This window comes from Calliphora vicina, chromosome 1 (assembly GCF_958450345.1).
Source record: "Calliphora vicina chromosome 1, idCalVici1.1, whole genome shotgun sequence".
Classification (NCBI taxonomy): domain Eukaryota; kingdom Metazoa; phylum Arthropoda; class Insecta; order Diptera; family Calliphoridae; genus Calliphora; species Calliphora vicina.
The window spans coordinates 87,330,370-87,352,402 of record NC_088780.1 but is presented as its reverse complement, the minus strand read 5'-3'; the positions used below and the strand labels follow the sequence as shown (position 1 = coordinate 87,352,402).

The 22,033-nt window shown below is 31.6% G+C and overlaps 3 protein-coding genes across 3 annotated transcripts; all 3 read right to left on the bottom strand.

Moving 5' to 3' along the window:
- Positions 1-6,276: 6,276 nt before the first annotated feature.
- LOC135949590 (keratin, type I cytoskeletal 9-like) lies at positions 6,277-7,253 on the bottom strand. The gene has a single exon (XM_065499185.1). The coding sequence runs from the start codon at positions 7,251-7,253 to the stop codon at positions 6,420-6,422; it is 834 nt and encodes a 277-aa protein (XP_065355257.1). The 3' UTR covers positions 6,277-6,419.
- Positions 7,254-10,924: 3,671 nt separating this feature from the next.
- LOC135949588 (keratin, type I cytoskeletal 9-like) lies at positions 10,925-11,762 on the bottom strand. The gene has a single exon (XM_065499182.1). It carries the CDS (start codon positions 11,760-11,762, stop codon positions 10,929-10,931), a length of 834 nt encoding a protein of 277 aa, XP_065355254.1. The 3' UTR covers positions 10,925-10,928.
- A 7,501-nt stretch (positions 11,763-19,263) lies between these two features.
- Positions 19,264-20,034, bottom strand: LOC135949589 (uncharacterized). Its single transcript, XM_065499183.1, has one exon. It carries the CDS (start codon positions 20,032-20,034, stop codon positions 19,264-19,266), a length of 771 nt encoding a protein of 256 aa, XP_065355255.1.
- Between the last annotated feature and the right edge of the window lie 1,999 nt (positions 20,035-22,033).

Below are 22,033 nucleotides of genomic sequence, written 5' to 3'. Positions count from 1 at the left end.
ACCAATATAAATTATTGAAATTAAATAATAATGCTTCTGCTCAGTTTTTTTTATAAAATTGAAAATAACTAAATTTTAACCGCTTTTTCGAAAAAAATTGTATTTGAAGGCATTTCGATAAGTTTGAAACATAAATTTAGTTCGGCCTAAGGACGAAGCCTATTGAAACTGGATGAAATCGGTCCATTATTTCACCTAGCCAACATGCAAATGTCCTCCCGAAATTGGACTTTACCGGTGGTAAATTTTTAATTTATATAGGTATCTACACAAATTTCGATCCAAATAGGATTTATATATATGTAATTCAGTCACCTAATTTTTTGATGATCTGTTCACAATTAGTCATAGCTTCCGAAAATCACGAGCATAAATCTCTTAAAAATGTTCGTATAAACACAAAATTCAACGAAAATAACTTTCATATAGACATATATATAGACGACCAAATTTCATTGCCATCGATCCATAATTAATAATAGCTCCCATATAAGACCTTATTCTTCGAATCATTCACGAGAATAAATTTCTAAAATGTTTAAAGAAAAATATCTTTGCTCAATCACTTAGTGTAGGCCGACCATAGCTTTTTAAAGTTTTTCGGTTATAGCTCAAAATATTAGGCAATTTTACTAAAGGTTCATTACCTTGAGATATCCTCAATGTGGATTCCTCATATTCTCACTCTGATTTTTGTATATGTTATTACCCCTTTAATGGCTTATAATTAAGGAACATCTTTGGAAAATGGAAGATATGTTTTTTTAGATATCCTTTTTGTTCTTGGGCGATTTTTGGATCAATATTCTGTGTTCAAAATAAAAAAATTTAAGAACTTGTGTACCAAGTTTTAACAAATTTTTATTTATTCCATAATTTAGTTTATATATAAGGAAACGCGATAACTCAGAAAAGAATCCTTAACTAAACATATTTTCGTATATAACTCCAAATTTTGACTAAATGTTAATTGTCTCAAGAACCCTTTATACTTAGTACCAAATTTGATCGAAATATCTTCAAAATTGCTTAGAAAATACTGTACTTTGCCAGACGGACGGACGGACATCGTTTAATCGACTCAGAAACTAGAAACTAGACTAATACCTTGGGGCATTACAAACATCAGCACAAACGCATAATACCGCTATAGTGGGGAGGGTATTCCATTGTCTCTCATAATGAGAGAAATGCAAAAGCTACTATATCCAATGGTCATATCAGTATTTGCTTAAGGGCCATTATTACAACTTGCCATATAGTTCAAGTTACCTTTTTCTATTGCTTAAAGTTACCTTTAACTTTAATAATGGCCCTAAATCGATAGTTTTTGACCATTGAACAATTTTTGTTGGTGTGACAAAAATTAGGTTATTTAAATCCTAATTCATCTGTGTCATCTCACTTTCTGTTTCTAGCATCGAATCAATTTTTGGATAAAATTGAATCATAAAACAAATCTATTTTATGTTTGCCGAAATATACTAAAATATTAAAAAGCAAACTTACAAAGAAATTCCCGAAATTTCCCGAAAACATTTTCAAGGAAATTTAAAAAAAAAATCCGGGAAATTTTTCCCAATTAGGAACAAAGTTGTACCTTACATATTACATTTCGCTGCTACCATTTGAATAACATGGGCTTAGAAACTGCTATACAAAGAAAATGAAATCCAAATATATATAATAACACTGTGCTAGTTGAAAAAATTGTCAAGCGGGAAACCCGGCGGGTTAAATTGTTTTGTTTTATCTTTTATTTATACAATAAAAAGTTGTAGATAGATTTAAATAATTTAGAGCTTGTTTTGTTTGAAACTTTTTAAAAAATTAACAGCGTAGCTGCATTTTCTATTTTTTTATGCCGTTTTAAAAAACAAAAATTTCGAAATTTTGCAAACAAAAATTATTGTTTTTTTTTTTCAAAAAATATTATATTTATAAAATTACTGCGCAGATTTAATAAGACTTCAGTCTTATTTAAAGGTAACTTTATTGCGGAATTTTATTTTTTTAGTTTATTAAATAAAATAAGCTATACCACTTCTGAGTTACGCATTGTGCCACCTCCTCCATTTTCGAAATAACGCTATATCTCGAAAACCAGAGCTAACCTAAAAAACGGTTAACGCCACTGGATCAGCGTAATAGAATTAGTTTAACCGGGTATGCCCCGCTTGACAGAAAAAAAGTGTAAAATTCGAGCACAGTGTAATCGATTGTAATCGATGTGACAGATATCAGCAAAAATACATTACAGTGTTGTAGGGTGCTAATACCTCTTACAGTTCACATATGTGCTATGTATATCATCACTGTAAAATATCTTCAAATTTATTTTGTATCATTATGTGATCGTTATATTAATAATTTAAGTGTTAATTTGATTTCTGTCTTTTTAAAATTGAATTTCATTAGCATGTCACGAACGTTAGAATAAATTAATAACATCAACTAACTTTACTATATACATTTTACCCTTAAACCTTTGTGGATTATCCCATAGTTTCTGGTATAACGACTTTTTTATAATTTTTTTTTATTGATTTGAATTAAATTAAATTCAAAACTTTATGTAAATCACTGAATATTTTATGAAAATCAATAGAGTTTGATGTAGTGGGTGCTTTAAAGGTTTACCTGTTTCTTTTTTTGTTTCTAAATATTTATTTTAATACCCTACACCGTTCTGTTGTATAGGATTGTTATCAGAAGATCTAAAGATAGTAGTATGTAGGCTAAGGTCAAGTACACAGACCATAATAAACATCCAATTAGAATCAATAACTTTTATGTAAAGAACGAATACAAACATTAAGCTCAAAGGGAAGCATAAACTTAACATATAGTATTTGGTAATTCAGTATATTATTATACTATGTATTTTGAGAACTAGTTCAAAAGGGTGAAACTGACAGAAATGTTTCTATTTCGAAATCTATTTGCTACGACTCTCATATATTCCGATATAAAAACAATCAAAATATGCATTTTTACTAAAAACACTATTCTAAAATTTTATAAAATTCCATTATCAAATAAGGTACTTTAGGGTCGACCAATTCCAGTTGATCATTAATTTGTATTTTTATTGTTTTTAATCTGAATATTGACAGTTGTAAAGTTCCGTTTTCACATTTTTTGTTTTAAATAGTATGTGTTTTTTTGGCCCAATTTTATTTATGACTTTCTGTTTGTTTAACCTTTAACTTCAAATCTTTTAACATTTTAATTATGGTTGTTATTATGAAAATATCTTGGCTTATCATATGAAAACGTGATAACAATCTGAGAGATTTTTGCATAATTTGTTTAAATGTTTGCGTATTCAGTATGTTTATTATTTTTTTTTTATTGGTTTTTAAAAATTTTTATGGAATTTATGGAATTCTATTGTATAGTTTCATTAATATATTTTTATATGTTTTTGTTTTCTATTTGTATTAAAAATGTTTACCAAGTTTACCAGAGATATCAATGGTGTTCTGGCAAATATTTCTTATTTTAAAGATCTTATTGCTTTTGTAATTTTTTGAATTTTAATTAAACATATCGAAATGTATAATTTTATATACTGTTTAATAAAGTGGATAGTTCTTCTAACACAAATTTTAAAATAATTTTTAAATATTTCTCAGATCAATAAACTCTCAAAAGGTTAAATAATTTTTTGTTATTTCCCAGATAGTGCAAAATTATATTTAGAAAGGTATATTTATCAAATAACTTTTATTGTTTAGAATAAAGCGGTTCTATTTAAATATTTTGAATTACTGGCATTTAATAATGGAGGCGCCATGAAAGAACTTTCAAATTAAATAAATACAAATGCAATATCCCCCAATGAAGTAATTCCTATCTTTAAACAAATTTATGTACTAAAAAGGGTTAAAGTTAAATTACACAAAATAATTGAGATTTATAAAATAACAAGTAAGAAAGTATGGTCGGTCAAGCCCGACCATATAATACCCTACATTAATATTTTTGAGTGATTTTCGGAAGTGGGCCTTATATGGGGACTATGACCCATTATGGACCGATCACCATGAAATTAGGTCGTGTGATTTATGTCTATATTAAAGTTAACTATGTTGAATTTTGTGTGTTTACCAACATTTTTAAGCGATTTATGCACGTTAAAGTGATTTTCGGAAGCGGGTCTATATGGGTGCTATGACTAATTATGGACCGATCGTAACAAAATTTGGTGACATGAATTTTGTATATATAAAACTTATTTGGAGAGGAATTTGTGGAGATACATATATAAATTAAACATTTATGACCGATAAAGTCCAATTTCGGGAGGACATTTGTATGGGGGCTAGGTGAAATAATGGACCGATTTCAGCCAGTTTCAATAGGCTTGGTCCTTGAGCCGAAAAAATAATATGTATCAAATTTCATCGAAATATCTTCAAAATTGCGACCTTTACTCTGCGCAAAAGGTTTACATGGACAGCCAGCCAGCCGACGAAAATGATTCTAAGTCGATCGGTATACTTTAAGGTGGGTGTTAGACTAATATTTTTGGGCGTTACAAACATCTGCACAAACGCATAATACCCTCCCCACTATGGTGGTGTAGGGTATAACTAGGTAAAACCCGGTGTACTTCGCTTCCCGTACAACAATGATTTACAATATAGGTATTTAGTAGGGTATTCATTCGAGTAATGATCGTTCGATTAATCGAATTAATCTTACGAATAATTATTCGAACAATTTAAAAACTACCATTTTCGAATAACGAATAATTCGAACAATTTTATGTAGAATAATCGAACAAAACGAATAAATGTACATTAGAGTGTCCCTTAGAATTAAATTTTTTAGTGATTTTCGGAAGTGGGCGTTAAATATGAGCTATGACCAATTGTGTATCGATCTTCATAGTGATCGATTATTAGGTCGTGTGATTTATGCATATATGATAGTTATTTATGTTGAATTTTGTGAAATATCTTCAAATTTCGACCTGTACTTTGCGACCTGTACATGGACAGCAAACCAGTCAAACGGACGGACGATCGGTGTACTTTAAGGTGGGTATTAGACCAATATTTTTTGGCGTTACAAACATTTGCACAAACGCATTATAACCCCACTATGTTGGTGTAGGGTATAAATAAAACTTTAAAATGTACGATTCATTTGCTTCAAAATGAGATCAAAATTGATCAATTTTGACTAACAGTTTTTCTTTAGGTATTTTTGCACGCATCTATTAAAAAGTATGAAATTTGAAACTAAATAAAAACCAAAGTAAAGAGAATTTCGAAATTCTGTTGATTTTAGAATTTTTTATGGGCATGGAAATCATGCATACCAAATATTTTGTTAAAAAGCGGTTTGATTTATAGCATTTTGCTTATATCTCGTATATTTATTGACCAATTTTTATGTGACAGATCTGTCTCCAGAAAATATTTTTAAATAAATATGTACATAATTTAATTTTATTTAGGAACAGATTTTCAATATCAACCAAAAATCTGATTTAAAGAGATAGGCGAATATTGCTTTATCGACTCTGCTTTTATAACGATGCAAATTAATATTACACAAACTAATAAGTATTTACCGAACCTTCGGTAGGGCATTGCTTTGAAATTGGGCTTCACTTATTATAAAGCTGTATTATTACCAACATTTTGTCCAGGTGTAATGATTTTCTCGTTCTAAAATCACATTCGCCTGTCTATCCGACATCACATAAATAAATCCCTGCCTGAAATATTGAACGGTGTCACATTATCTGATCAACATTATCGGCTTCCTCTTTATCAATATCTGCATTATTGGTCTTTGACCAGGTGCAAGGGTGTATCAAAAACCGGCTACGCTCAGTAAAAATTTCTTTTACAGCACATATGTATGTTTTGAAATACTTCAAGAAGCCTTTGCACCTGGCACTGCAAGTAAAATTTACTAAACGAATCCGTATTATGATACACCACAGAAGAGAAGTGTTCTACGCCCGGTCCAAGGCTGGTAATGCAAGAAATAAGTCCCAACGCATTGGGAGTTATTTCATAATGAAATAAATCCCAATTTGTAATTTTTTTCTGGAGAACTATTTCATTTAGGAGTTATTTCATAGTATCATTGGCTACTCCCATTACTGTTGAACTCGAACTCATTCAATTTACGTAAACTGTTGAAGTGTTGTTTAGATTTATAAGCAACATTATTATTCAAATATTTCATGACCTTATGATTCATCCAAAATCATCATCAGATTAAAAATAAAAACAAAAAAATTCAAATATATTTTTTTTTTATAATTTTTTAAAATAAAATTTGGTTTATTCGTGTGTAATTAATCATTATTCAACAAAACAAAAACTTAACAAATATATCAGTCCTAAAGTAACATTAACTATCTATAGTTAGACAAATAGTCAGTTTACTATTTAGAAACGACGGAAGACTGAAGAAGGCAAGTAAGCGTTGCCGGGAGCATGAGCAGCAGGAGCAGAGTGGACGGGAGCTTGAGAAGCGAAGTTAAGAACGGGAGCAACACCACCATTGTGAGATTGAGAAGGTCCGCCCAAAGCATCGTATTGGCCTTGGATGGCTTTTTGAGCGTTGGCGGCATCTTCAGGGGTACGGTATTTGACAAAGTGTACTTCGGGCTTGTTGTTGCTGTTCTTGTTGAGGGCATTGAGTCTGTTGGCCAAATCTCCAATATCGGCTTGCTTGTTGAGGACATAGATGGCAGTTTTTTGATCGGCAGCTTGTTTGGCCAAAGCGAGGGCAGCATCTTCGAGTCCCTTGTTTTCGGGTCCCTTGATGAAGACAACACGGAGACCTTGTTTCACACTACCGGCAATCTTTTGGGCGGCGTTGGCATCATCGAATTCACCTTCGGGGGCAGAGAAAGTGTAGAATTCCTTTTCCAATTCAGCGGGAGCAGTGTATGATGGACCTTCATAAGAAGCACCATCATTGCCACCGCTGAGACCACCGAAACCACCACCGAGGTTACCACCGCCGAGGCTGCCACCACCGAGACCACCGAAACCACCACCGAGACCACCGAGGCTGCCACCTCCAAGACCGCCTAAACCACCACCGAGGCTACCACCACCTAAACCGCTGCCAAGTCCTCCTAAGCCACCACCGATGCTGCCAGATCCAGGACCGAAAGACAATCCACTGTCAGAATGACCAACGGGTTGATAGTTGTATCCCAATTTGTCGGCGCAAGCCACAGCTACCAAACATAAGACGATAAAAGCACGCATTTTGGTAATTATTTAAATTTTTGTTCTGTTAATAACACTTGAAGTTTCGAACTAAGAATGATAATATTCGTAGCTTACGGCACTGTCTTATATATGTCAAATAAGAATAGATTTTTAACCTCTGCTCTGCTGTCCACATCTTAATCATCTGTATAAGTACAAAGACAGCGGCTACATTGTTGTTTACTTCTAATCAAATATGAAGTTGTTTTCGTTGATTAGTTATTAGTTAGTCAGTCAATTGGTTAGCTAATTGGTTAGTTTGTAGTGCGATCGATGATGCTGTGTTTTGATGCTGTAGATTTTTAAAATTTGTCACACAGTAGTAAACATACATACATAAGTGATCACGTATTCATTTGCATTGTTCAGAAATAATTTGAAATTGCATATTTTTTTGTGTGCAATAAGTAGGCTGATATCCTCTACATACGCTTAAAAGTGAAAAAATCATTTTAAATCTTTTAATGTGTATATTTTCTTTTTCATACCCTCCACCACCATAAGCGGTGAACAAGTTTGTCATTCCGTGTGTAACACTGAGAAATATTCATCTGGGACCCAACAAAATATATATATTATTGATCCTTATGAAATTTTAAGTCGAGCTATATCCGCCTGTCTGTCTGTCTGTCTGTCTGTCTGTCTGTCTGTGTAAAACACTGTAACGTTCAAAATACATAAGCAAAATTAATGAAGTGTATACCAAAATGTTTATAATTTTTCTAAGCTATATGGTATTGAAAATCAGCAAATTAATTAATAGAACCTGTGTTATGGATCAAAATGTAAGATAACCTCCAAAAATGTTGATAATTTTCACAAGTTTTTTGTGACTTTGGGTAAATTTATTGCAGATAACATCATCAATTTTTTCAGTCACTATTTATATGATAAAAGGACAAATTCTGTTGAAAATCGTAAGAACCTGTCCAAAATTTCTTCTAGTCCCCATACAAATTTCTTTCCGAAACATGTGCTATGGTATATAAATGCCCATAGAATTGCAGTATCCATTCGTGTGTCCCAAATCGGTGCTCAAACTTAATTTGAAAGCTTATAGGCTAAATTATTTTTGAGATTTTTTTCAGATTTTTCAAAAATTGTTGGCCCTTTATTTTTAAAATTAATTGATCTTTCAAACTGCATAGTTAGTTATTTTTTTCATTTTCATAAAAGTTTTAAAAGTTATAAAGCGTTACTTACAAAATTTATTAAAAAATTATGCAAAATTTTAATGTAAGACACCTTAATAAGCCAATTCATTGCAAAAACTAATAGCTCTTGCACACCAAAATAAAGCTTGGATATTCTTCTTTTAAAATGTTTCCGCAAAAGTAAAGATACTCGTGGGTTTTGACAAATTATGAAGAAAACTCCAAACCCGAAAAATACTTTACCCTATAAGCTTTTAAATTATGTTTGAGCACCTATGAAAATAAGAAACAAAACTTTTTTTGGGACACACTAGTATCCATACAAAATTCAGCAAAGAGAAATCACGAGACCAACTTTTTTTTAGATCGGGCACTGCATATAAAATCATTAAAATACACATAAATATCTTATATATATCGTTATCACGTTGAAATGCATAATCCCCATGTACATAAAATTCAACGTAGAATCGGCCAATAATTTGTTGTAGCTCCCATATAAGGACCACTTCCAAAACACACGTTAATTTTAATATATATCTGAAAAATATCGTTATCGAATTAAAATTTTTCAGAGATCGATAGTATTTATTCACAGATGCTACTAGCAGATTGTGTGAATATCGGTCCATATTTAACCATAGCTCTCATAAAAAGTCAATTTCCGAAAATCACTTAAATAATCGTAATTCTCTTATAAAAGGTATTATTAGGTTAATATTTTAAATAAATATTTACATATATATGAAAATCGACGTGTTAAATTTTATGAAGATCAGCAGATAATTGGTCATAGCTCCCATATAAGGACCTCTTCCGAAAAACACATTAACCTCTATAAATATTTTTGATATATCGATATCGAACTAAATTGTATAGATTTTAGTATATTGTATCCAAAAACCATACTACAGGGTTTTAAGAATTTCGGTCCATATTTGACCATGGCATCCATATTAGATCACTATAATACCTATAAAACTGTTGTAAATAACGTTATTGAGATAAAATTCAAGCAAATATGTATCACATATTTGTGATATAACTCATTTTTATATGCAAAATTGATTTAGAACAAAAACATACTTTTGAAGTTTGACTAAATAGTAAATTTGTTTACACTTTTTTATACTTTTTTTCTTCACTTGTGGTGACTAAGGAAAATGCTGAGCCAATCGGTAATGTTAAGCAATTAAGTACTAAGCATATAAATTGTAAAATAGCACATTTTTTCCTGAAATATGAGTGAACACAGATCGAGCTCTTTTTCTTGATTAAACGATTATTGGCCAAGTTATCAGCCAATTTATTTATTGTGAGTTGTTATATAAAAAAATATGAGTGAAAGCGACCTAATGGGGTTTGTAGGCTTTTAATCAAGGAGCTCGATCTATGATCACTCATATTTCAGACCAAAAATCGATTTTTTATATAAAAACTCAGAATATCTAAATTCGATAATGACATTGCCAATAAGCGTTTAATCATGAAGAGGAGCTCGATCTGTGATCATTTTTAGTTTTTTTGACAATAGACTTAGGTTTTTTTGTCTCTCAGTAACGCTTCTATGTATATTTTATTCTATGACCATAAGATTCATTGTACATATTTTAAAATCGAATGTAAATCAAACATAACCCAAACCTATATGAAAAAAAATTGTCATTCAACAATACGTTTTTTTTCTTTTTAACTATTTTTACCCATTTCAAACCGCTTCTCACAAATCGAACACATGCATTTTTTTAATTTGGACATGACAATGTCTGTCGGGTCAGCTAGTTTAAAATAAATTTACAATACATATAAATTTCGTAGTCTTAGAACATTGGATACAAAAGTTACAAACAAAAGAACCAAAACACAAATCTTTTTCATTTTTTACCCCTTTAATTTTAAGTGTCCAAATATAAGTATTTGATGACCTTTAAGATAACGGTATTTAACATTTTATGTCAGTAGTTCATTCGTTTAAAATAATGAATGGTATTGCTGAATTTTGTATGGATAAAAAATGTTTGTCCTTTTATCATATGAATAACGGTATTCTCTGCAATGAATTTACCCAAAATAACAAAAAAATATGTGAAAATGATCTAAATTTTTGGAGGCTGTCTTACATTTCGGTCCATAACTCTGGTTCCCTTATTCACCACTTTTGGTGGTGGATGGTATAACAACAATCTGAGAATAAACTGAGCTTCCCCTTTAATTAAACTGTGTTGTTTATTTTGGGACATCCTACATTGAATAAAATTGATTCCATAGAAGGTAACATTTGTAAATGTTAGCTCTCTGTGGTGTTGTTTATTGCTAAAGTATTTGATGATTTTATAATTTATCTCAAACAATCCCCGATTAAAAGTAAAAACTAAATTTAAATAATTTTTTAAAATAAAATTTGGTTTATTCGTGTGTAATTAATCATTATTCAACAAAACAAAAACTTAACAAATACATATATCAGTCCTAAAGTAACATTAACTATCTATAGTTAGACAAATAGTCAGTTTACTATTTAGAAACGACGGAAGACTGAAGAAGGCAAGTAAGCGTTACCGGGAGCATGAGCAGCAGGAGCAGAGTGGACGGGAGCTTGAGAAGCGAAGTTAAGAACGGGAGCAACACCACCATTGTGAGATTGAGAAGGACCGCCCAAAGCATCGTATTGACCTTGGATGGCTTTTTGAGCGTTGGCGGCATCTTCAGGGGTACGGTATTTGACAAAGTGTACTTCGGGCTTGTTGTTGCTGTTCTTGTTGAGGGCATTGAGTCTGTTGGCCAAATCTCCAATATCGGCTTGCTTGTTGAGGACATAGATGGCAGTTTTTTGATCGGCAGCTTGTTTGGCCAAAGCGAGGGCAGCATCTTCGAGTCCCTTGTTTTCGGGTCCCTTGATGAAGACAACACGGAGACCTTGTTTCACACTACCGGCAATCTTTTGGGCGGCGTTGGCATCATCGAATTCACCTTCGGGGGCAGAGAAAGTGTAGAATTCCTTTTCCAATTCAGCGGGAGCAGTGTATGAGGGGCCTTCATAAGAAGCACCATCATTGCCACCGCTGAGACCACCGAAACCACCACCGAGGTTACCACCGCCGAGGCTGCCACCACCGAGACCACCGAAACCACCACCGAGACCACCGAGGCTACCACCTCCAAGACCGCCTAAACCACCACCGAGGCTACCACCGCCAAGACCGCTGCCAAGTCCTCCTAAGCCACCACCGATGCTGCCAGATCCAGGACCGAAAGACAATCCACTGTCAGAATGAGCAACGGGTTGATAGTTGTATCCCAATTTGTCGGCACAAGCCACAGCTACCAAACATAAGACGATAAAAGCACGCATTTTGGTAATTATTTAAATTTTTGTTCTGTTAATAACACTTGAAGTTTCGAACTAAGAATGATAATATTCGTAGCTTACGGCACTGTCTTATATATGTCAAATAAGAATAGATTTTTAACCTCTGCTCTCTTATTATTCTTCTTCTTTAACTGTATAAGTAAAAAGTGCCATAATAACGATTTGACGCCGACGACATTGTTGTTGTTTATTTCGAATTAAATATGAAGTTGTTTTTACCCGATAAGCTATTAGTCAGTCAGCTGGTTTGTTAATTGGTTGGTCAGTAGTGCTTTGATGCGGTGGTGGTGTTGTTTCAATTATTTCAACAAGTTTTCGTTTATGTTGACGTTTACGTTAAATGGTCAAAGTATTAGACATTTTCATTAGAAAAACTAAAACAAAGAAAAAGATGGCACGCGATCATTGTCAAGCAAAAATGGTCATGAAATTATTGAATTAAATAGTGATGAACTTGTGAAGTTGTTGCAATGGTATTATGCAAATTAGTATCTAGATGCCAATGGTGCTTCATAATGAACTATATACAGGTTGAGATTAACTGCTACTACATAAGACAGCGTGTGCATGTGTGTATCTATGTATTATAATGAGGCGGTATCTGCATCACACCTAACTAAATGTGTACGTTTGGTCACAATTGGATGACAATTTTGAGTGGCTGTGGATGTGGTCTCTAAATTGTTCGTATGTCGGTAGCCAAGTTCTTTTGTTCAAACGTTTTGTTATGTAAATTTTATGAATTTTTTTTATATTAATAAAAATAAAAAGTTTAATACTTATGTATTTTCGAATTGGTTAGGTTTGTTATTTATATTTTAATTAAAATTAAATATTTTTTCTCTTATACATACATTCAAAGTTGTACTTTTTATCATTATTATAATAAGTGCTAATTATTATAATAAGTGCTAATTCTTAAATTAGAAAACTGTAAATATTTCTCGAAAATGTCATGTTTTTTTTGAAATGAACAATTTTCATGCCATGGCATGAAAAAAACTAAATGAGTTTAATAGCACAATTATATATAATTTAAAAAGAATATGTCGCACTTGATCAACTCAAACTTTTTAAAATTTCACGAAATCTACTAACAACATCAATATCTATCTACTGTAAAAATTTCAGCTCGAAGACCATTTTCATGATAATGTAGTGACTACTTTTATATTTTCTGAATTAGAATCTGAATTAGTATCAAGCTTATATTCGTCTAAAATTAAGTGGAACTGGAATGTAGACAATTGGCAACAATATGCATTAAAGTTCTTTGCAAAAGCAGGCAATGCAAAAAGTTTTTTTTCATTGCCGGCCTTCTTTTTACATCGTCGGCCTTTGTCAGGTTGCAGCGATTTCTTAATCTGGTGCGAAATGAAAATCAGCTTTCTGAAATATTATAAAACCTTTCTGCAATGAAAGAAATCTTTTCTGAGCGAAGCCAGATTTTGATAAACCCCAAAAGAGAAAACCTTAGCGACAGGCCAAAGGCCGGCAATGCAAAAATCTTTTCTGAGCGTAGCCAGTTTTTGATACACCACAGAGTAGAAAACCTTAGCGCCCGGCGGATTGGGAATTATTTCATTGGGATTTATTTCGCTTTTTTGGGAGTAATATTTTTAAAATTATGAAACCGCCGATTATTGGGAGTAATTTCATTTTACCCTTTGGTAGTTATTTAATTTTTCAAGTTTGGGAATTATTTCATTTTTGATGGGAATTATTTCATTGGGAGTTATTTCATTTTGGAGCTATTTCACGGTACCTTTTGATACACCCCCGAGGAGAAAACCTTTGCGCCCGGCCGAAGGTCGGCAATGCAAAACAGCGTTTTTGAGCGAAGCCAGTTTTTGATACACCAGGAGTAATTTCATTATGAAATAAATCCCCAATTTTAGAAATGAAATAAATCCCTAAACTTCGTTGTTGGTTTTTTCTATATAAAATTTTGGGGCCTTTATTCATTTGCGGTTTGGGGACTTTGTTCATTGGAGACTTTGTTCGTAGCGCCAAAAAATATATGTTTGTTGCAATAATTGAAACAAATTAAGAGAAAAACAATGTAGATATATTTTCAAATGGAATTTGTTTACTATGATGTATTATTATTTTTAAATTCTCTTATAATGTAACCACAAACAGTTTTTAACCTCAACTGAAAATTTCAAAATTTTGAGTTAATACCCTCTTGTTGATCAAGTGCGATGTGTAATAAATTTAAAAAATATATTTCATATAAAGAACTTCTACAAATTAGGTAATTCTCAGCTAATGTCCATCAAAATTTATAGCGATTTGTAAGACTGTTATATTCAGCTGTAATCTTCATTATTTGCGGAAATCCCTTTAACATATTTATATAAGCGATAGGTTAGTTATCACGATCAATTTTTCGTAGAACTTCATTGATATACAGAGGTTGACAATACCATGAAAACTTTTCCAAATATTTAAGATGTAGCCCAAAATCTCCAAAAAAATCATAAGAAATTTGTTTTATTTTATTAATATGTATATTAGGGTGGGTCGTATAGCAGAAACGCATTCTACGGAAAATTCTAAGAAATTTTCCCCAAGAAACCATAGGTCTAAAATCAAATCCTATCTTGCGCATTTCGTCTTTTATCCAATGATATTGCAGTATATATATTTTTTTTAATAGTTTTTTTATTGGATAAAAGACGAAATGTGCAAGATAGGATTTTGCGTGTGCTTCGCTACCCGTACCGTATTCATTTACAATATATTTAGTCTATCTAAAATTAATTTCTAATGTAATAAAAAGCACATTATTTATTTCATATTTTCTAACCTTTATGTGAATTGTAATAAAATACAAAAATTTAGAATAAAAAATATTTTTATTTAATGTTTAGTATCATGGCAGAATCAACCAAGTACAATTATTAAAAAGTCATTGAAAATGCTAGGCAAAATTACGAAAATTATCTATTCAATAATTTTGTATTTGAAATTCAACCAATAACGAAAATTGTATATTCAATTGTCAAAATAATCAAATTCAAAACTCAAAATTCAATAGAAAATATCAAGATATTTTGTTTTTGAGCAAATGAATACTTGATTTAATTATGAAATAATTGAAACCAGTTCAATATGTGACAAATATTTTAATTGAAACGGTTTAAGAAATAGTTTTTTCTGTGTATAAGGGTTTCACTTATTTTTATCCCGTCATGTTATCAGAGAATAATACTTATAACCAGGGAAACCAAAATATGCAAATGCATGTTTTTTCTGGTGAGTCTAATGAGCACATGGATAAGATATTTACACGTTTCAGAACTATTTAAGAATTTTGGCATCGATTTGTTAGTGCATATTTTTGCATATTTTACCCTTAAATACATATTTTTGCATATATTTGTTTTAAGAGCATATTTATGTCATATTTTGCGTTTTTAGAGCATATTTTACTGTTTAATAGCATATTTTGAGTTTATCAAAAACAAATTTTGTCTTACTTATTTTTCGCTGTTGTGTTACAGGTTTTTACTTCCTTTGTTTAAAATTCAAAATTGAAAAATAGATGGCTTTTCACCAAAAAAAATTTAAAAAACAGAAATTTTTTTTTTTTAAATAACAATTCGAAAAATTTTTTTATCCAAAAAATTAAAAAACTGAAAAAAATGTTCACCTTTAAAAAAAAAATTTTGTTCACCTAAAAATATTAAAATTTTTTATTTTGAAGTATAATTAGGTGAAGGGTATATAAGATTCGGCATAGCCGAATATAGCTCTCTTACTTGTTTTAATATAAAATAAGCACTATTTTAATAATAGCTCCATCTAAATATCAAATTTTAGTTCTAATTCAAACTTAACCGTTCTAAAGCTACGTACACACGGTTGTCAGATTTTACAATGTTGTCAGATCTGGCAATGTGCTCGCAATGTACTGACAATGAAATATTATTACCAAAAGGTAAATTGTCAGTTTAGACGATTGTAAGAAAACCTTACAATTTCATTGTCAGACAATTGTCAAACAATAAATGTATATGCCAACAAAAATTGTCAGTTCACACGGTTGTCATATTGTTGTATGGCAAAGGTAACCAGATCTCTTGTTAGACATTGTCAGAAGAAAATTCAAATCTTTTTACAAACAATTTTAATTGTCATCTGTGTGTATTTATTAAAAAGTTGGAAATTTAAAGTATTATTATGGAACAGAAAAAAGCCATTGCATGACGGATGAAGGCAAAATAGCAAAAAATCGTCGTAAAGTTTGGGTAAAGGATTGGGTACTTCGCCATCAGTAGGAAGGATTTTACGCTACTTTGCTCATCCACTTACGAACTGACGAGCCGGAGTTGTATCATAATTCATTGTGAATGGTCTCCGAACAATTTGATCAATTTTGGCGATTTTTTTTTAAATGTGTGCCGACTAAATAATACAGCACAACATAGAAGTGTGGACTTGATCATACTATTTCAACAAACAATCTTTGTTTTAGAGTCTAAAAATAGTAAAAACGAATGTGCTATTTAGAGGGACTAGACACGTTCATAATGCATCGATATGTTCACAAGAGTTATTCAGATTTACCGTAGCTACAACATTACTCAATATTGTTAGTGACAAATTAGGAGTCCCTGGAAGTTATTCTAAAAAAAGTAAAAAAAAAATTGTTCTTCCTATATTTTTTTCAAAAAAAGTGCACGAAAAATCTATTTTTTGGAAAAAAATGTTAACAAAATTTGTTTGGCGGACTCTTAGCTATATTATTGCCATATAAAGTTAAGCGGTATTACCAAGTCTGAATTAGCTTTTGGCCAAAAATTAATGACACCATTTTTTGAGAGCCCACTGATTTTCAAAATCTTTGGCCCATAAAAACACAAATTGGTCACCAAAATGGACAAACTGAGTATAGGGTCATGATCGTGTGTTTTTTGCACTGACAATGATGCCATTGTCAGATGCATAAACTTCGCACATATGACAATAAAAAGTTTCTGACAATGATCTTACAATGATCTGGCAATGGCAACGTAAGGTGTTTACACGATTGTCAGATGTCTGATAATATTATTGTCCTACAATGTACTGACAATACTTTTTCTGACAACGTTGTAAGACAAAAATTGTAAGTTTACACGGTTGTTAGACATTTTCTGAAAATTTTTCTGACAATATTGTAAGATCTGACAACCGTGTGTACGTAGCTTAAGTGTTAAAGAAATATTGTCTTTTAAATTTGCTCCTGTAACATCAGTTGACGTCGAAAGAACATTTTCTATGTATAAAAATGTTTTCAGATCCAATAGACAACGATTTTTATTTGAAAATTTAAGTAAATTTTTTTTGGTTAAAAATTATGTAAAAGTTTGTTTTTTTTAAGAGCATATTTTTTAAATTTTAAGAGCATATTTTAAAGTTTTTACTGCATATTTAAAGCGCCTATAACGCTTTTTTTAGAGCATATTTCCGGTTTCCCTGCTTATAACCTTTCCTTAGTCAGTTTACCTGTAGTACATTTCATATTTTTAAAATATAATGTTTTATTGGGAAGTGCTCTATATGATAGACTTTTTTCATCAGCATTGTACATATTTTCTGCTTTAAACTCGCGAAGGAATAATTGTAGTATTTGTCTAAGTCTTCATATACCGATGCTTTGCCAGTGCATTGATACAACAAATGTTGTCATTCCCAATTTTATGGCGACTTGTTTGGTATTTTCTTGTACAAGAGTTCCAAACATAGGAATATTTTCAAATGAATAAGATTTTAAATCAAATCAAAAATATGCAAAAACGATGCCAGGTTTGCGAAATTAAACAAAAACATTCCAAAAATTATGTGTGATTTTATGAAGATGTCCACTTAATGGTGGTGTTTTAACCAAAATATATACAAAATATTTGTCCATGTAAGGGAGTGTCTACCTACACAGAGAAAACAGATTCGTGATAGCAACCGAATTTGTTGCCAATCGAATTATTCTGTCTTAGTTGCCGAATTTTACAGTTGTGGCTACAATATTTTGGAAGAGGTAACTAACGTTGGGTTGCCTCAACTGAAATTCTTCTTTATCAACTGAATTTCTGTTATTAGAACTTAAAAATTCAATGTGTGCAAACGAATCATTCGATTGGCAACAAATTCGGTTGCTATAACGAATCTGTTTTCTCTGTGTATGGAAGGTTCATTCACATGAAAATTATTATTTGGTGTTATGTTTCAGAGTTGTTGTCCAATAAATAAAGCTGTCCTCTATAGGGAGTGTCCACTACAAGGAGTTTTCACTGTAGATAGAATAAAGGGTTACTTTAACTGAAAATTTTATTTCCAACATAGTAAAGACACAAATCGATTATACTGACCGAATTTACGTTTGTTGGAAACTTCAATTCGATTGCAATTGTGGTTTTATATTTGTAAGAATGGAAAATATATTATGAATATAGAACTTTAATAATATTGTTATTATTCTATCTTATTGATTAATGGTCTTATTCATAACACAGCTTTAACTTTATTACAGGTTTATAGAACAAATTTTGTTTTATAAACCTTTTATAAAATTGATTATTAATAAGGGGGTAAATATTTATAATACTGTGTGGCAATAACATTTTGTCCTAAAGAGTTGGTTAAATGTTAAATTTGTTCACCTGTTTATACTCTTACAAAATAAATAGTTAGGAGGAAACAAAAATATTCGACAAGATATCTTACCAAGATATCTTAACACTTCCCAATTTACCGAAATTTGGTACACGGGTCACTATGATAACACAAAATTTAGAGTTCCTTAAAATTTTCTATGACTTGAAATCTATCTATGTCCAAAATTAAAATTTTATAATTGTGTAATTTCAAATGCGGATACTTTTTGAACCCATAAACAAATTTTTACAATATTGGTATTAGTAATTGTAATGTACCATAGTTTCAATATAATAACAAACAAATTTTATGCAGAGGATATTTACTCATTCAATCGTCCTTTAATGAAGGATATTTCAAAAAATATATCTTCCATTTTCAATTTATTTTCTTCAGTATTAGGATTTTTACTTAATCTTAATTATTTCGAGATAACAAACCATAAACGATTTTAGCATTTACATGAACTGCAAATTTTGCATTATTTTCCAAATTTCAACAAACATTTTGAGCAATAATTAAGAAATATCTAATACAAACTCAAATCAACTAAGAACTGATTTGTGCAACATGGATTATCTGTTATGAGATCGTTGGCACATTCACCAGATATGAAGAACAGAAGAACTTTTTGATAAGCCAACCTAAAGTGAATTTCGAAATTCAAGCCATAAGCTAAAAAACACTTGCCATCATAATTACTATTAATTTTTGATGAAATATTAAACAAAAAGACAGTTTATATTTTGAAAAAATATTGAATTATTTATTCGCTTAATATTAAATAACAATAACAATCGTGATCAGTCTATGAGCAAAAAGAATCGCAATTAAGCGTCATTTACAAACGGGAACGGCGGAAAATGGAAGCTGGAAGGTAAGAAGCACTTGGACCAGATGCAATAGAACCAGATGCAGGAGGAATGTATGATGAAGATGGTGAGGAAGCAGCACCATGGTTGGAAACAGGAGCTTGGGAAGCAAAGTTCAAAACAGGAGCTACACCACCATTATGAGATTGAGAAGGACCTCCCAATGAATCGTATTGACCTTGAATGGCCTTTTGAGCGTTAGCAGCATCTTCGGGAGTGCGGTACTTGACAAAGTGTACTTCGGGTTTGTTGTTGCTGTTCTTGTTGAGGTTGTTCAATTTGTCAGCCAAGTTACCGAGATCGGCTTGTTTGTTAAGCACATAGATGGCGGTCTTTTGATCAGCAGCTTGTTTGGCCAAGGCGAGGGCAGCATCTTCAAGTCCCTTGTTTTCGGGGCCCTTAATGAAAACAACACGAAGACCTTGTTTCACAGAGTTGGCCAATTGGTTGGAGGCAGCGGGATCATTGAAGTCATCTTCGTTGGCACTGTAGGTGAAGAATTCCTTGTCGAGTTCAGCTTGAGGAGCGTAAGCGGCATCATTATGGGAAGCTTGACCCAAATCACCTTGAGGACCAGCATAGCTAGGAACGCCTTGAGATCCAGCAGCATAATCGGCTCCACCTTGTGGTGCTGCATAACTTGGTAGGCTGTCAGAGCCATGACCAACAGGTTGATAATTGTAACCCAATTGATCGGCACAGGCCACAGCCACAAAGCAAAGTATCACAAATACGCGCATCTTTCTCGTCTTTCTTATTTTGTAATTGTTTATTGATATTCGATAATAGAATGATTCCTAATTGGGTATAATTTTGCTTTTATACTAAACATTTGATACAGTTTCAAACAATATTCAAGCTGCTAATTAGTCGAGAAGAGACAAATGAAAAATTAAATATTCATATAAAATTAACATGTGTGTTATTTTTGTCTTTTGTTTGAAACAAATTGTTTATTATGAATTTTTGCAAAAAGAAGTGATTGCATAAATATTCATTCATTAATTACAATATAAAACAAGTAAGAAAGTAAAATCGGTCAAGCTCGACCATACGATACCCTACACCGAGAAGATGATTATAATCAGTTTTCTTTTAAAATTTATATGGGAGCTATGACTAATTATGGACCAATCGCGACAAAATTAGATGGAATGTCTTCTGTATATATGAATTTTATTTGAATACCATTTCGTTAAAATGATTTTTGAAAATGGACCTTATATGGGAGTTCTGACCGATCTTAAAAAAATTTTGTGCCATCGGATGGACATCGCTTAATCAACTCAGAAAGTGATCCGGATTGGTATACTTTAAGTTGGGACAATATTTTGGCACGTTACAAACATTAGCACTAATCCAATATACCCTCCCCACTATGGTTGTGTAGGGCATAAATAAAACAATATAACAAACATCAATTTAAAGTTAATGAAAATAGATTCAAATACAAATATTAAAAGCATATTTCATTAATTTAAAATGAACATACATTTCATTTCTTATTTGAAATTAGTATATATTTTAAATATGACTAATATGGATTTGTAAAAATAATGGAATATGTTAGATAGTTTGTTAACTTTTGTCTTTATTTTTATATATATGTAACTTCGGTTTTTCCATAATCTAAGAAATATTAAATAAGGCTGATATTTTCAATGAGGAATTTTCAAAAACTATAAACAAAAAGTTGATTTTAAAATACATCCATAGTTCTAAATTATATATAGTAGATTTTTAAGGCAACATTTATTGATATTGTGCCATCGATTTTTCGATAATCGATGTCCGTCGTCCGTCCGTCTGGTCGGCTGGCTGGCTGGCTGTCCATGTAAACCTTGTGCGCAGAGTACAGGTCGCAGTTTTGAAGATATTTCGATCAAAGTTGGTACATATTATTTTTTCGGCCCAAGGACCAAGCCTATTGAAACTGGCTGAAATCGGTCCATTATTTCACCTAGCCCCCATACAAAGTCCTTCCGAAATTGGACTTTATCGGTCATAAATGTTTAATTTATACATGTATCTCCACAAATTTCGCTCCAAATAAGTTTTATATATACAAAATTCATGTCACCAAATTTTGTTACAATCGGTCCATAATTAGTCATAGCTCCCATATAGACCCGCTTCCGAAAATCACTTTAACGTGCATAAATCGCTTAAAAATGTTGGTATACACACAAAATTCAACATAGTTACTTTTAATATAGATATAAATCACACGACCTAATTATATATATTATTGAAATTTTAAAAGAAAAATGTTTTTGCTCTTTTACTTAGTGTAGGGTATTATATGGTCGGGCTTGACCGACCATACTTTCTTACTTGTTTTTATTTGACTATAAGTTTTAGAATCTTAATTCGATTGGAACAGTTTTCAGCTGGAGTTTTGCTACAAGTGTTAGGTTTACATCCATGAAAGTAAAAAAGTCTTTTAATTTCATGTTTCAGAGAAATTTGGGAAAAAGAGATAACACCCATAATCAAGCTATTGAAAAAATTGGCGGGTAATGTGGTACACCATGTTCTTTTAATATTGTATACCAAACCGCATAACCGATACATAGTATTTTAATTTGTAAATGAGTTGCGTTTTATTTAAATCATCTTTAATGGATGCGGTTAAAGTTTTCAGCTCACCAAGCTTACCAGAAGCTCTTCAATACATTCTTCGCTTCGTAGGAGACACTGAATGACTGTTGCGAAACAAATTTCCATTTGTTGTTTCTA

Coding starts and splice junctions, on each gene's coding strand:
- LOC135949588 (XM_065499182.1), bottom strand. CDS start 11,762: ATGCGTGCTTTTATCGTCTTATGTTTGGTAGCTGTGGCTTGTGCCGAC.
- LOC135949590 (XM_065499185.1), bottom strand. CDS start 7,253: ATGCGTGCTTTTATCGTCTTATGTTTGGTAGCTGTGGCTTGCGCCGAC.
- LOC135949589 (XM_065499183.1), bottom strand. CDS start 20,034: ATGCGCGTATTTGTGATACTTTGCTTTGTGGCTGTGGCCTGTGCCGAT.